We start from the raw sequence: 16,692 nt of genomic DNA, 5'->3' as shown, positions 1-16,692 counted from the left end.
AGAATAGGGTCATTGACAGTTGTCTTTTATTTCCTGAAGCCAAATAAACATATCAACTCATTGGGGGGATGAAATTGTGTTACAATTTAAATACTTCTGACTCAAAGATGCAGATTTCATCTGATTTACTGCACTCATTGTGATTTTACAGCTTGATTCCCAAAACATTTTGTGTGGTTGCAAAAAGGTAATACTCTGCTATACCTGCAATTTGAAAAACCTATTTTTGTGCAACTGAGTTGCTAGGTCTCATTATTTATTAACTGTATAAGTACCCAGATAAGGCAAAGAAGCAAAATTTCACAAACCAAAATGCTTGGGGAAATATTCAACAGTTAAAGGACTGTGAATCTCTTTCAATTCTGGCCTCCCCCACTGTAGTTCTCTCTGGGATACCTGCATTCATTTTGTTTTATTCTCTATGCTGCTTCTCAGAGTACCAATTAAAAACTGTTGTGCCTGTCAATATTAGCTGGTAGAAAATTGGGCTGTGTACGCTCTGGGATTGCCTTTGGTCACAGACACAGCCCAGAGCAGCCAAGCTGAGCTCTGGACTCTGGTTTCTCCTATGATCACAGGCATTTGAGCTGGGAGAATTTGATTTGGGTCCACCCTCAGGCTTATTTTTTTTCCCAAACGATTCAGGCTACTTAAAGCTGACCTGCTGTTCATGGGAAGGAGGTGAGCTGTCCTTGGTGATGCTGTAACAAAACAAAGTGGTGGCTGGGTTATGCACAGGCTTCTGCCCCAGCCTTGGGTGGGGGCTCAGTCCTGCTGCCTGCCACTGGAGTGTGTCCCAGAATTTGAAGTACTTGCTCACACACTGTATTGAAAATAGTGTTGTTTTTTTTTTTTTTTTTTTTTGGGGGGGGGAAATTGTTGTGGGTTTTTTTCTTCTAATAAACAGCTCTAGTTCTGCATCTCTTTACTTCAATTTTTCAATTTAGTACTGACAGTTTTGACAGTTTTTCAAAGCCAAAGTGGAACCTTCTCCCCTCTTCCATCTTTGCCTCAAAAAAGTAACATCCAAGTTTTTTCCCTCTTTGTGGGAAAATTATAAGCCATTATTGCTGCCTTTTGGGTGGATTCATTTTAACGACTCTCATACATAATAAACATCTGCAGATGACTGTCCAAATCTAGGACAGAAAATCTCCGTGTCGATCCAGAACAGCTTGGAAAGGCAGCACCTAGGTCCTCCTCCTCATCCACACTTTTCCTAAGACCAGGGTTGTGACCATCTCTCACATCTCTTAAAGATGAGAATCTTTATATTTGTAATCCCCAGACTGGCTGGGAGAACTAAGTGGGAAAGCAGCTTTCTGCTACCATTTCCTGAAGGTTTGTGCTGGGGCTTGTTTGCATCCAGCACTACAGAACTGCTGTTCAAATGCCAGAAACTGTGTGCAGGTTCCTACATTGTAAGATACCTCACTGGTTAGATAATTCCTTCCTCAATGTTTAATCAAGTGGGTAGAAAGCAGCATGGAAGAAGTGGATGGCATCTTCCTTTGAACTCTTATATGGGTGTGAGGTACTGGTTAAACTCACTTTAACATCTTTAATTTCCCTGGCCTCTGCTTATGACAGCAGCATTATAGGTTGCTACCTCAGCAACCTTAGAGAAGTTGACCCTGCCTGCTGCGGTCCTGCCTGTCTGAAATACATTTACATCTGTATTTGATGCTTCAGTCCCATTTTGCCAATATTGCTTGGTTGCAAGTTGGAGCAGCAAGGGAATGTGTGTTTCTCACTGCAGCTGCTGATGCCAGTACCACACATCCTGCACTACTCTTTTAGACAGCTCCAGCACATGTAGTTGATTAAGCTGACATACAAATGAGAGAGACATAACTGAGCTGTGCATAAAGATCATACCCTGCTTATCCCCCTCTCTGACTGGATTTGTGAAACACCTGCAGCAAAGGCTTCACAGAGGGACTGTGTCCCTCTTAAGAAGCCTATAGTGCAGGAAGCCCAGCAGCCTACCCAGGCAGCATGGTAATTCCCAGCACATCCTCGTGATGACAGCCTCAGGATGAAGATGTATCTGAAGAGGCCTTAGCTGGCTGGGTGAGTTCTTCCACCAGGTCAGTGAGCTCAACTAGATTGTGCTGAGTGCTCCTGCTGACATGAAGGATAGGGTAGGTGAAGGAATGACCATCCTTTCCAGTACACTGGCAGAACTCCATTGTGGAGTTTCAGGCATGTCTGCACATGCTTTTGGGGAACATTTAATGTGTCCAGTCTGAAAACTGAGGCACCAGGAAAATGTCAGTGACCAGCTGATGAGGGGATGCCATTATCACCTGAACTGCAGTTAGGTATTAGAAATGCCAGAGAGATGCTCAAGTTTTTTTGAGGATCAGAGTCTCTGTGCATAATGCAATTATCTGAATGTCTGAAGTACAGCTCTTCTCCTCTTTTAATAAAAGTGGGAATTTAAATGCAAAACTTTTGTTAAGGCACGTTAAGCTTTAAGATTTGAATACAACAATCAACGCATTCAGGCTCTGCTTTCCACAGCTTTTCTCACTTAGCCAGATGACATATGCATGCTGTGTTTTAGAACTGAGCTCTGCCCTCATTTACACCAGGAATCCTCATTAAATTCAGCTGAATTCATTGAATTTAACAGGATTGCCTGGTGTAATTAATGTTTTGAGGACAAAGTTTGTCCTTAGCTTTAATGTTTTAACATCACGTAGAGCATTCAGATGTGTAACAGGCAGAATTTAGGGAAGTCAAACACTTAACTTGTATGTATGTTACATCCAAGCCATAAAGTGACATTGAGTCTTACCTGCATCTCATAAACAGTTAACAATTTGCATACATCCAGCAGTGATAATATACCTTTGCATTTAGATTTTAATTATTCTGCAAGTCTACCAGGATGTCACTTGTTTAATGGCTGGCTGAGCTTAGAGGTCACCCAGTCCAAGTCTCCTTTAATGGCATTTTTATCTGAGTAAAAGCTTCTACTAATAAGAACACAGCAAACATGCTGAAGTGAGACCTATGTAGTAATACACATGAATCAGAATGTAGAGAAATTTGGAAAATGAGATTTTGTTTCTTTTACAATGGCTATTGGACTCTGAGTAGGATAATAACTTTTTATTCTCTGTCAATCAGAATACAGACTGTAATTTACATGCGCAGAATCAGGAACTATGGAACCAAAAAGTCTTTTTTATTTCAGTTGTAAAGAGGCAAGTGGCTTCAGCATGCTGGATGATGATGGATCATGCTACTTTCACTTAGCATTGGAACAGACAACACTTTCTGAAAACACAGACAATGGTACAGCAATGCAACATGACACTTCAGCTAAATGTGTGTGAATCTCTTTTGTATCATTTTACATATTACTGTAAAAAAAATTAATAGCTTGAGTTGGAAAGGACCTTTGAAGCACATCTAATTCAACCCTCTCCAAGGGAACAGACACTTTCCACTAGAACAGCTTGCTTAAAACCCATCTAGCCTTTGTCTTGAATGCATCCAAAGATGGGGAGTCTCTCTGGGCAAACTATTCCAGTGCCACACCAAGAATAATATTTTCCTTATGTCCAAGCTAAACCTACCCTCTTTTAGTTTATAATTGTTGCCCCTTGTCCTATCACTACAAGTCCTGGTAAATTGTTCAGTGCTCTCAGCATCTTTGAGAATAATTGTTGTCACATACCAGGAGTTCTTTTATCTCCAAAGAAAACCCCATGCCCAAGAAAAGGGACCTATGCTGGAGAAACTGGTGGTGAATGGTGCTGCATTCAGCTGGTGGCCAGTCACCAGTGGTATCCCTCAGGGGTCTGTGCTGGGGCCAGTTCTGTTCAATATTTTTATTGATGACATGGATGATTACCTTCATTAGTAAATTTGCAGACAACACTGAGCTGGGAGCATGTGTCGATGTCTTGGAAGGTAGGAGGGCTCTGCAGAGAGACCTGGAATGGTTGGATAGATGGGCAGAGTCTAACAAGATGAAGTTTAATAAGTCCAAGTGCCCTGTCCTGCATTTTGGCCACAATAACCCCCTGCAGCATTATAGGCTGGGGATGGTGTGGCTGGACAGTGCCCAGGCAGAAAGGCACTTGGGGGTGCTGGTCAACAGCTGGCTGAACATGAGCCAGCAGCGTGCCCTGGTGGCCAAGGCGGCCAATGGCATCCTGGCCTGTATCAGGAATAGTGTGGCCAGCAGGAGCAGGGAGGTCATTCTTCCCCTGTACTCAGCACTGGTGAGGCTGCACCTTGAGTGCTGTGTCCAGTTCTGGCCCTTCAGTTTAGGAAGGACGTTGAGACAATTGAGCACATCCAGAGGAGGGCAACAAGGCTGGTGAGGGGCTTGGAACACAAACCCTATGAGGAACGGCTGAGGGAGCTGGGGTTGTTTAGCCTGGAGAAAAGGAGACTCAGGGGTGACCTTATCACTCTCTGCAACTCCCTGAAGGGTGGTGGTAGTCAGGTGGGGTTTGGTCTCTTTCTCTAGGCAGCAACTGACAGAACGAGAGGTCACAGTCTCAAGCTGCGTCAAGGAAAATATAAGTTAGATATTAGGAAAAAGGTGATAAAGTACTGGAATGGCCTGCCCAGGGAGGTGGTGGAGTCACCATCCTTGGATGTGTTTAAGAAAGACTGGATGTGGCACTTGGTGCCATGATTTAGTTGAGGTATCAGGAAACAGGTTGGACTTGATGATCTTGAAGGTCTCTTCCAACCCTGTGATTCTGTGATTCTGTGAAAATATATTAATAAAAAAATGAGTACAGGGAGTAACATACCTGATCAAATTAACAGCTGTAACAAAATGAAAATGACAGTGATTTCAACTGAGTTATCAATGTAAACTGAGAATCTGTCCAATTATTGTCAAGCCTTGTCTAAAATCCTAGCAGAAATTAAAACAAATGTAAAACCTCATAAAGAATAATGCCAATATAACTACTTTTAATTTACTATTTTAATACTCACTAAAGTTATGCAAATAGCGTTTAAGCCCAGCTAAAGCAGGTGGTGCTGAATATTTCATTTTTGAGTTTAGTAGTGGTACCTTAGGACAAGTCTATCCAGATGCTGCACAAATTTATTTCAGATCCAGCTGTTCAACCTAGAGGCCAAGTCAGAAACAGAAATACCAACTGCTTTCATTTTTTTTTTCAGTTGATTGGTACACAACTAGCTGTTGTTTCAGTGTACAAGTATGGCCTGTAAAACAGAAATATACTGTAAAAATGGAGTAAATTCTGTTTCTGTATAAGCTGTAGGTTTATGTCTTTTCAGGTGACCAGCGACTTTGCAGCATCCTTATGTCTGCATGTCTAGACTGCAGAAGTTTTCAAACAACTTGACTTTTGAGGACAACTGTTTGGCCCGTGTACAGTATCTCCAGATGGACAAGCATAAAAATGAGTTATTGGTTACTTAAAAAGACAGGTGGGTGTATTTAAAGGGAGTGAGAATTAATTGATGGATATGGTATTAAAAAATGTAACACACTTATGGAATTGTCCCATGGCAGTGATTTGTGACAAGAAACTAGTCCAATTGGTAAGCATTAAATCTCAGAACAATAAAACTCCCCTGTGAACAGATGCATATATTGTGTATGAGTGGGAGTATCTGCATTGAATCTTTATGATACAGACAAAGGGAGAAATGTGGGCAGAGATGTGAAATACACTGGTATCACAGTGGTACTGTGATTCCAAGAATCTGTGTTCTGAGGGATGCCAAAATCGGTGTATGCTGATACTGTTGCATCACTGATAACTGCACTGTGTCCTGAGCCCCATTTGCTTCCACTCTGTGTGGCCTAACCCTTAGATACCTCTGCCTCAGGCTCTGCATCATTTTCCCTGGGAAATACTTTGTGCTCAGTGTTTTTGCTTTATAATGGGAGAGGAACTGAGCTGAAATCTATTGTGTTTCCACTCCAACTGGCAGCGCTCCTTTCTCTACCTAGCAGGATGCCAGAGTGGAGCAGCTTTGCAGAATCCACGTGTTTTAATCTAAAGGATCCAACAGTAACACAAAACTAAGGAAGTACAGGGGGACCATTTAGTATAGTCCCTCATACTGTGGGAAACTGATACTGTGCAGGACTGTATGACTCCCTCACATGCTCTTGGACGTGTTCTAGTGCTACTGGGACTTGGACCAGATGGCCTCCAGCAGTTCCTCCCAACCTTAGCCATGCTGTGACTCTGAATGGTGGTTATCAAGAAGCCTCCTCTGACAGCCATGGACACACAAAGGTGTAATATTCAGGAGTCTGATGGGGACAAAATGAAGCACATACCGTAGAAGCAAATGAAGAGAGGTGCATTCAGAATTTCCTTTCTGAAATACACATACTGATATTCTGTCAATAACTCCTAGCTGATGAAATAAGCTCACGTGGCTTGCTCATTGACTACTGAAAAATTATCAAGACAATATAAGGTTAAATTCAGTTTTTATCATAAAAGAATCTATATAGTTGACATATATATATATATATATATATATATATATATATATATATATAAAATAGTGCACTGTAATGAGGAGTAACCAGACAGCAACAGACCTGTAGGGATGAAGCTGGCTCTAAGTCAGCACAAAGTCTTTGCAATGACAGGCCTTTTAGAGATGACAGATTCTGTAGTAATGCCACTGAATATTCATAATTGAATAGATTTTATTTCACATTTACACATTAACAAGAGTATATACAATTTAAAAAATCAGCCTTGCTCTAAAAAATTAGTTGGAAATGACCTATCCTAACTTGAGACACTGAGTGTTAAAGCTATCGCCCTCTTTGATAGCTACAGCCTCTAGAAGTGCCTGCTTCTTCTGCATACTGCGAGATGACTCCAGTTCATACATAGTAGTCAGGTTGAAGAGGACACTCTCGTGTAGGTAGTGTTGAGGGTCCTGCTGAACCATTCCTTCCAACTGCCGGAGGGAATCCTTCAGTTTCCCCAGGTAAAGAAGACAAACAGCAGCATTGTTGTTAGCCTAGTGAAAAATATATTGTAAACAAATACTGTGTTTATTACAGGTGATGAGAGAGAAGGAAAAGATGTCTAGCATCTGCAGTTAGAACATATTTACTGTATGCTAAGAATTACTATTCTGCATCTGTGTGCAAAACTGAAATACATTATCAATTATACAATGCTGTCCTTTTCTTATAATTTTCAAGATTTACCCTCTGCCAGTAGGACCTCCTGACTTCTAAACTCTTTAAAAGACAGTCTAAAATGAAATATAAATAGTATAGGATATTAGTCAGTCTGAAAGCCAAGAAAAACAAATTTCAGAAACCACATGAGCCTCTACATGCATTTTCATAGATTAAAAAAAATTACTTCATTATATTTTCAGAAGTGTTCTTCTCTTTCTCTGGCTTATGTGTCCACATAAGCAACAGGAAGATACTTTCTTATCACAAAGGCATCTACAGCTGACTTCAGGTAAATCCAGCAGATAGGGCAGTTTAAATACATCATGAATGATCAAGTCAGGTTCCATTTTCCTTACTACACAAAACAGGTTTTATGAGTTACTGAAAGATTCCAACAATACAAACTGAAAACATGTTATAACATGTTTAGCAGCAGAAACTTTCATATTTTCTGAAAGCTGAAGATAAAGAAAGAACATGGCCTTTTAGTAAAAAATATTTTTCTGTCCATTCAGGAAACTTTACATGATCTTGTGTGATTTATAATACACGCTATTTTACAGTCTGCAAAATAATGCAATTCATGTGTTCCTTAAACTCAGTCCCTTCAGTCTGTAAATGGCCTTGGAGCAGATTACTGGGGGTAAGCTGTCTGACTTGTCATGAACACATACACGACCATGCACTGAAAACTGCCAGGTGTAGGAAACCCAAAGGTAAATAAACAGCTCTTTGATCTCAGCTTGTGACAGGAACCCAAAGCTCTGACATGCAACGTGCTAAAAATGTCATATTTAAAATTACAATATCCTTTCAATGTTGTGAGAAATCAATCCTTTCAATGTTGTTGGCAAATCAACATATATATGCCAATATACATTGGCAGCTGCTGTTTCTTTTTCTGACATGCAAGTCTATGCTAAAAACAGTGAGTGCAAAAAAAAAAGGGCTTTTGCAAAGATCCTGTAAAAGAAGAGTGTCTCGGAATTTCTACAGGCATGCCAAAGTATTCACGCCCTTCATACAGACTGGTTCTTAATTTCCCATCCCATTTTCCATCTTATCCTTTATGGATACTGAAAACCTTTTGGCACACATGCCACATCCCATTTTTCTGTAAAGCTCTGAGCATACTGTGGATACTAATTAATTCCATGCATGAAGTATTACGAGAATAATTTAGGTGTTCATTATATATGTAGCAATTTGAAGATTTACCACAGCATTTGATGAGTCGATCCTTAAAATTTCTGTGAAAAATCGATGAGCTTCTGCAAAATTATTCTGACCAAGGTGGAGAAATGCTCTAGAAAGTAAGTGACATATAAATGAGTTCTACTCAAAAACCCAAGGTAATAATACATTTTAAAAAGAATGGACACCATTTTTTATTTTTCCTGTTACAGATGAGAGAGTTTCTGACATTTGTTCTTTACAGTGTGAAGGAGACACTGATTTACAGACAAATGGAATGACAACTTGTATCGCTCAGCTATTATATTTTTTGCCAATGAAAGCAACAGTCTTCATTGTGTTTTATTAATTTAAATGCAGATACTCTCTTCCCAGAATTATTTCTCTTCAGGAAATCAGCCATATAATTTTCAGAGCACCTTTGAATAGTATCTTCTAAATATATTAAGCCAATGTGCTAACCATTGCAAAGTGAGTCCCTCATCACACAGCTCAATTTACTACAGTGTATTCAAGCAGCCTTTGAAGCTACCGGGTGGTACTTTCCTGGCAGATCTGATTGTAGGATAACTGCCCAAAATAACTTCTCCTCTCCTAAGAGATATTTATGCAAATGTGTATTGAAAAAACACGGTGAAAATATGCAGTGCCTGAAAGAATGAGGAAAAGCTTTGTAAAATCAACTGAAAGATCGCAATTTCAATGCAGGATGATATAACTGTACCAAGTTATAGAGATCTCCTGAGTCTGCAGCCATTCAGTCTCACCTATGACAGATGAAGTCCCATAAAAGAGAGAAAGAGAACACCTTGCATACTTTTAGAACTACATTTTATGAAGTTTTATTTAGCTATTAAATTACCTACCTGTTCATTAAAACCATAATTTGGCTCTGTAGTCCATCCAATTTATGAGAGACTTTCTCAACATTTTGAAAATATTTTTCTGCAGTCTTTATGTCTCCAATCTACACAGAAAAATCATAAGTGAGTTACCACAATAAAAAGAGCTACATCCTGATTATGTCTTATAAGGATACAAAAACATATAAAACATATCAAAGTCCATTATCAATCACTTTACACCAAGGTGACTGGGTAACACCTGTTACCAAACAATGTATTTGAAGAGCCACATTAAGGTCATGAAAAGCACCCAAAAAGCATGTGCAGTTTGCTCAAGGCAGTTTCTCAGCTGGGGGCTGTGGAGCACTCGTGGACTGTAGGGCAGGGAGGCCCTATATCCTCATTTAGCGCTTTGTTGTAACTGGCCCCACAGTTAAAAAAAGTAGCTGAAAATAAGAAAACGTCAGAGTTACTTCAAATTAAATGGGGCATTAGTCCACAGGAAGGGAAGACAGACACCAGTGGCCTTGTAGTTAGCACAGGACCACACCTGGTTAACCCCCAGCCTTTGGGTCGTAGCCAGGGGCCACAGGACAAACTTCAGTGCATCACACCACATGTCAGAAAACAACTCCAGTACAATGGACCACTGAGGATATTGGGAAGATGGTCCATTTGCAGATTAAAAAAATACCAAAAAGTGAGTTGAGCAGGATGAAGGAATGAGAGACTTGAAAACTGGCATAAAGAAGTACAGATTTGATGGGGAGTGGAATGGGGGAGGGGATTTCTAAAAAGGAAGGGGCATTTCACCTAAAGGTATGTCACATACATTGCTCTTTGAGATGAAAAAAAATACTTGAAGACCACTTATTTGGAAAATAAATTACCAGCATGTTTTTCAGGCTGGAGTGATGGAAGAAGACGAAAACTTACTACTGGGTAAAATAAATCTATCAAAATCTATCAAAAGGAGTAAAAATAAACTAGTTCAGAAGCATAAAGCCATGGAAATCAGGCAGTCCTCAGGTGGAGAGATTCAAGGGGGCCCTCAAGAGACCTCCCATTTGTTTAAGAACACTATGAAAAATGTTTGTGACACATGTGCTGAAGTCTCCTTAATGCTCTCAGGTGGTAGATATTACAAATCTGAGTCTTACTAGGAAACTTAAGCCAGAATTCTTAAATTGCCCTAGCATTAGAAAATATCTTCTATCTTATTGCACTTTTTACCTCAGCTTTTTGTCCTGTCCATAGTGGTAGGGGAGAATGTACAACTCCTCTTTTTTTACAGTCTTTTGCATACTTGAAATTTTTTTATTCCCCTTTTAGAATGAAAACCAATTTTCAGGCAAAGCAGTGTTTAGCCCTTTCTCATAGATAGTGCTTTCTGGATTCTCTGAACTGTCTCCTGTTACTTCACATCCTCTCTGAGTGCCCACGTAAGAAGTCTCCATAATTCAACTGATCTCTCACCAGCAGTGAGAAGCAGGAATCACTTTATGTTTCACATGTGAATATAAATTTTGCTTTTAAGCCAAGTATCTGGAAGTCCAATTTGTTCACCCTTGTGTAGTCTTCTTACTCTCAGCCTATTTCCTTTCTACAGGAAATAGGCTTGTTGTTTCTCATTTTATATTTGTATATTACTCCCAGTCTTTGGTAGCATTTTGCCTTTGCTGTTTGAATCACAGCCAATTTAACATTTCAGCTTCTCAACTTGTCAAGATTATTTTGCATTCTGATCCTGCCCTTCATAGTGTCTGTACCACTCCCAGCTTGGCATCATCTGTACATTTTACAAGCATGCTTCATGTTTCATCATACAAGCACTACCTAACAAAATAATACAAACACTACAAACCCTAAAGAGATCCTTGTGGAAAAGATCATCTAGTAAGTCCTAGTCATCAACAAATGACTCTCCAACTGCACTTTTCAGAGACAGCAAACATCCATCCATCTGAAGGCTTCATAGGCTTCATCTGCATTTCTTCCCAATTTCCATATGGGAATATCACAGTGGCAGTACCCAAAGCTCTACTGACACCACTAATATAACAGATACTGCTTCACCTCTAACCACAAGATTTATTCCATGTCAACATAAGGAAATTATTCTTCTTTACATTTAGGAGATGATCCAATTGAACAGTGCAGTCAAAGATGTAATAGTGTCAATTGCTGTCCATCTACCAAGCATTTCTGGAATACACATTAATAGTCTTTTCTAATAAAACAGATGCATTTATCCCAGATGTTATATAACTGGACTTGAAACAAATATTATTCGTTCTAAAATACCATACATTCACTTGTAATGACAAAGGATACTTCTCTCTATAAATCCCAGTAAAGATGTAAATCACCAAGAAAATAATTACATTTAACTAGAGGATAATGCTGGCAAAGTGTAACTGAATCTGTCCTCAAGTATTTTTAGCCTGGGAATCCCTTAAATATGAGAACAATCAATTTCTAAAGCAAGCAACCAGTTTGCTCTCCTGGGAGCTTGATGAGTCCAAATTTAGTATACTTTGATACTAATTACACATTATTTGGGATCATGAATAGTTCTGATTTCTTAGCAGTATATTGTATTTTCTCAGCAAATATGCCAAACCCTTAAATCTCATTTTTCCCACAAAGGGGTAACAGTTTACTTTTTAAGTGGTCTTTATCACTTATTCACTTATTTATCACTTTATCACTTACTTAACTTGGTTCAGAAAGTATGACTTCAGTATCTAATAATAATTAGCACATCAAATAAAAATGAAGACTCTACTGTTAACCTCAAATAATCATAGTCCCTAACAAAGAGCCTCCAATATGCTATGTGCTTAACTTTGTTGTTTGTCTGGAAACCAAGATGATTTTTCTTCTAGAATTTTTTTATTGCTTTTGACTCAATTTTGCAGCAATTTATTGCAGAGAAGAAGGACAGGCAGCTTTTAAAACTTTTTCTTAATATACTTATTCAAATGGAAATTTTGGATAGGTCAGCCAGTGAGAGCTACACAATATAATCCTAGAGACTAAAATGTATTCACTGTTTCTCTATTTCATTCACTGTTTCTGTTTTACAGGTCAGGTGACTGCTGAAAGAATTACAGTCCTTATGAAAATTTCTTTGTGATAACCTCTGTCTTTTCCTGCATTCTGCATTTCTGTAATGCCCATTTCCTACTTTTTAAGGCAACAGCCAAAGGCTGTACATCAGATCTAGACCTCCTTATGTTCCACTTACATGTGAAGATAAAGAGGACATGATGCTTTAGACTAGTTAGCTCAATTTAATTAAGAAAAAAAAAATCAAAATAAATAAAGAAACGTTTTAAATGTTGAAAAAGGTTGCAACTTTTTTTCTGTTAAACTCCTGAATTATACTTTATTATTTTGTTTTATGTGTGTGATGTCTACAGTGTCTGTGACTCATAAGCAACTGGAATCTGGCTGCCTTACGCCTCTCGTGGTAAATGTTCAAAGTTAGCAGAACAGTCTGAGGGTATCTGGGAATTGCTACTTGTTTGTGAGAAGTTGTGACATTTGAATATGAGAAAAGCGCTTTTCTATTTTACGTGCAAGACATTTTTTTTTCCAGAGAGTGCCTTGTCAACAGTGCACACTTATCACAGAGTGATCTTACCAAAATGATGATGCCCAGGACTGCAACACATTTGCGTTTCTTTTATTCAAATGGCTTGGTTTTAATTAACTGGACACTGCCTATTTCTCTTAATATATCAAAATCTTGTATCTGTTGCACTAGTACCCCCCAGACAGAGCTGAAAATTTTATGTCAGAAAAAGACAACAAGCCAAGCAACAAAACCTTATCTCCTTAAGGTGCTAGAAGAAAGGAAAAGATTTGCATTTAGAGACCATTCTTTTTAACTTCTATCTAGGTCACATGAAAATATCAAGGACTCCTCATAACCCCTTTTGCTATGTCCAGATCTGACAATAAAACCCCTCAGAACTGGAGGCCTGTTGTCACAGCCAGCATTGTAGAGGTCAGTGATTTCAAATGATTCTGTAAGTTAGGAGATGCTTTCCTCAGGGGAGTTAAAATTTCTCCATAGTAAATGGAATGGCAAACAGACTTTGGGTGTGACATCAGAGCAGACACTCTTGTCACAAAGGCAGTGCCAGTAACATACCCAGTCATTTTCCCAGAAAGACCAGAACTATTAATAACTTGTATTTCCTTTAGCATTTTGCGTATTTACAGTACCATTCTTTAATATGCATAATTATTATGTTCCCTATTTAGGTAATAATTAATGCACACAGCCAATATCATAAAATTGCTCCATAGTGCTCCACTTTAAAGTAGAGACTTTTAAACACAGACATGTCTAACACATTGTGAAACCATGCTCCTGCTGAGAACTGAAAATCCATAACTGAATTAGAATGACAATCTATGATTTCAAGCAAGCAATGTTAATAACTATCTATTAAGAGTAAATTACTCAGTTTCAATATAATTTTATTACAGGAATGTCCCAAATAAGATCATTTGTAAATATCTGACAATCCAAAATTAGATTTATCATTAATAATAAAAGTAAGTAGATAAAAGAGGAAAAGTTTGAATTATCAGTATCAGAAATATGAAAGAACTGCAAAGAACTTGTGAGATACTATAAATTAAAAGAATCAGATAGCTATTTAAATGCATAATTTTATGAAAAATAAAAAGACATCTATTTTTATGTGCCATTAAATACAGGTACATGGACATTTATTATACTTTTCTGTATACTGTTTTTTCTTTTAAGGTGCCCTCCCCTGTCTTCTCAGGGATATGATCTAGACAAAAGGACACTCTTGAATTTCTTCTAGATGAAGATGGCAGTTATACAGTGTGACTGAGAGTTGCACACAGTCTGAGGCAGTGAGACATGAGAGTTTTAGTGAAATTCTGTTTCACTGATGTCAATGGGAGCTTTACCCTTAATTTTAGGGAAAACAAAATGTCACTTTTTGAATAAAATACTAGCATAACTTTCTACAGCATGGTATTTGTTTGCTAATGTACTTTACATACTATAGGTGCTTCATATTTCCTAATTGTATCTAATATGACATGGTAGAAGGGTTTTTGTTTTGAGCACTGCCTCTACAATTTGACATGTGACCTACAAAAACAGCTACAGTTTTAAATGCAATGATTATTCTCTACATAGCTATCAACAGCAGTATTACCTAGCAAATTTAGAATAAAATGCATACCTGAAGAAAAATCCTTCCAATTCCACTCAGCAACTGAGGCTCTTGCTGTGGGTAATATTTGATGACAGAGTGGTAAGCATCTACAGCCAGCACGTAGTCCTAAGAGTGGAAAGCATACAATCAGGTATTTAACTTCAGAATACTTCAGCCTTTGTGTCACCTTCTTTGTAAAGACATATTCCAACAGAATTAAAGTATTTGCAGCTTGTCAGGGGGACAGAATTTCTATCAATCACTATAGGCACTAGTGATACGCAGGGGATCTTTTTTTTTTTTTTTCTTTAAAGAGGATCATATTCTTTTTGTAGCTAAATGCCACAAACTAAAACTCTGAACATTCTTCATCTTAGATTATGATTTAGGATGAAAGTCAAGCACCTTTGGCGTGACTGGAGTATACATACTTGGGAAGTGTCTCATGTTCCAAATATGTGTATAATTTACATTGTTTAACAAACTATATTCCAAAGCTTTGTGAAGTGCCTGTGCACATGCTCTTGTGAAAAACATCACACGACAGAAAGTGCAATTCCTGCACATCTTCAGATGACAAACTAGCACTACTATCAAGGGGAACAGGATATTTTCCCTTCCTTCACCTGAATTGAATTTCTTCCTGTGTAAAAGCAGGTAATCTAAATAGAAAACATATTTGGGCTAAAACTAAGTGAGGGGAGGACTGGTTCTGATCTCCAAAAAGCTTTGCAAGGGACACCACATCTGCACAAAGGCCGTGCTGGCAGGGGGCAGCGTTGAGATATGCCTGCTCAAGATGGAATGCCAGTATAGCCTCCAGCTAAGGATCAGTGACAGAACATTAAACAAATGGGTCCCATTTCCCACTGGAAAGAAATTCCCATGTGACTGGTTCCTGCAGTTCAGCTGTTTCATGGCTGAACTGCAGTAACTCAAGGACCTTGACAGGACATGATTTTCAGAGCCTGGCCATATGGCTTGGCAGGCAGAGGTGAGAGGCACTGCCCATGCTCTGTGCTGAGACCGGCTGTAGCTGTAGGAACATCCACTGGCCCAGGGCTGTACCAGCCTCAGTTGCTGCAGCTTGGAGAAACGTGAGCAGAGGCAGAGAGCACCGGCCTTCACTTACAAAGGTCAGGCCAAGCAAAGGCAGAGGACTCTCTCTGCTGTAACACATTAGTGCTTCCCAACAATCTTGCCCTTCAACTTAATACAAGAATTGTGGTGGGCATTAGAAAGCAAAGGACAACGGAGAATAATCTTAAAAAACTACACAGACATCTTGGGATACTCTCTGTCCTACCATTAGTCTTAGTCAAATTATAGTACTCATTTAACTTGTCCCTAATGTGATCACAGCTACTAGGAAAGGTTGTTTTTCTTCATCTCCTGCTTGGTTTGAGGAAGCAATGTTCCCCACGTGTAATGAATTTCTTTTCCTGAGGATGCACTTAAGAGTAAATCCTGTATCTAGTTCTGAAGTCCTCAGCACAGGAAACACATGAACATATTGGAGCAGGTCCAGAGGAGGACAACAAAAATGGTCAGTGGGCCGGAACATTTCTCAAGAAGGAAGGCTGAAGAGTTGGGGTTTTTTAGCCTGGAAAAGAAAAGGCTCTGGGGAGACCTCATTATAGCCTTTCAGTATCTAAAATGGGCTTATATATCAGGGCCTGTTGTGATAGGACAAGGGGTAATGGTTCTAAACTAAAAGAGGGTTGATTTAGACTAGATTATAGGAATGAATTTTCTACAATGAGGGCAATGAAACACTAGAAGGGGTTACCGAGAGATATGGAGCACGCTCCATCCCTGGAAACATTCCAGGTCAGATTGGTTGGTGCTCTCAGTAACCCAATCCAGTTCAAGAGGTCCCAGTGCATGGCAGGGGTAGGTTAGACTAGATGACCTTTAAAGGTCTGTTCTGACCCAAACCACTCTATTTGAAACATATTGTTTCATACAAACAAAAAGTCAAGATTAGTCTTTGGAGTCTGATCTGTATATGAGAGAAATTACATGTCCTGTACTAGTAGGAGGAAGAAAAAAAGGAAAAAGGAAAGCCCTCTGCAGGACCTTTCTTTTGCAAACAACTTGTATACTGTGAGTATAATGATGAATTCTGAACAATTAGTTATTAACATTTAGAGTTTATTACAATTCTAATGTGCCATGACAAATTCACACTTTTTACTGGTAATAAAAAGAGTTCAGAGGAAAACCAACATGCCACATACACAAGTATATTTATTTAACTGCTGCT

The 16,692-nt window shown here is 38.9% G+C and overlaps 1 protein-coding gene across 3 annotated transcripts in view; it reads right to left on the bottom strand.

Moving 5' to 3' along the window:
• Window positions 1-6,662: 6,662 nt before the first annotated feature.
• Window positions 6,663-16,692, bottom strand: part of TRAPPC12 (trafficking protein particle complex subunit 12) — a 51,209-nt gene continuing 41,179 nt past the window's right edge. For all 3 annotated transcript variants that reach the window (XM_053937608.1, XM_053937607.1, XM_053937609.1), the window contains exons 9-12: window positions 14,454-14,552; window positions 9,235-9,335; window positions 8,393-8,480; window positions 6,663-7,005 (exon numbers count right to left, since the gene is read on the bottom strand). In XM_053937608.1, the coding sequence (XP_053793583.1) occupies window positions 6,763-7,005; window positions 8,393-8,480; window positions 9,235-9,335; window positions 14,454-14,552 (531 nt within the window). In that variant the 3' untranslated portion in view covers window positions 6,663-6,762. The remainder of the gene's footprint in view (window positions 7,006-8,392; window positions 8,481-9,234; window positions 9,336-14,453; window positions 14,553-16,692) is intronic.

This window comes from Vidua chalybeata, chromosome 3 (assembly GCF_026979565.1).
Source record: "Vidua chalybeata isolate OUT-0048 chromosome 3, bVidCha1 merged haplotype, whole genome shotgun sequence".
NCBI lineage: Eukaryota > Metazoa > Chordata > Aves > Passeriformes > Viduidae > Vidua > Vidua chalybeata.
Note: the sequence above shows the minus strand (reverse complement) of the source record. Positions and strands in the feature narration are given on the sequence as shown.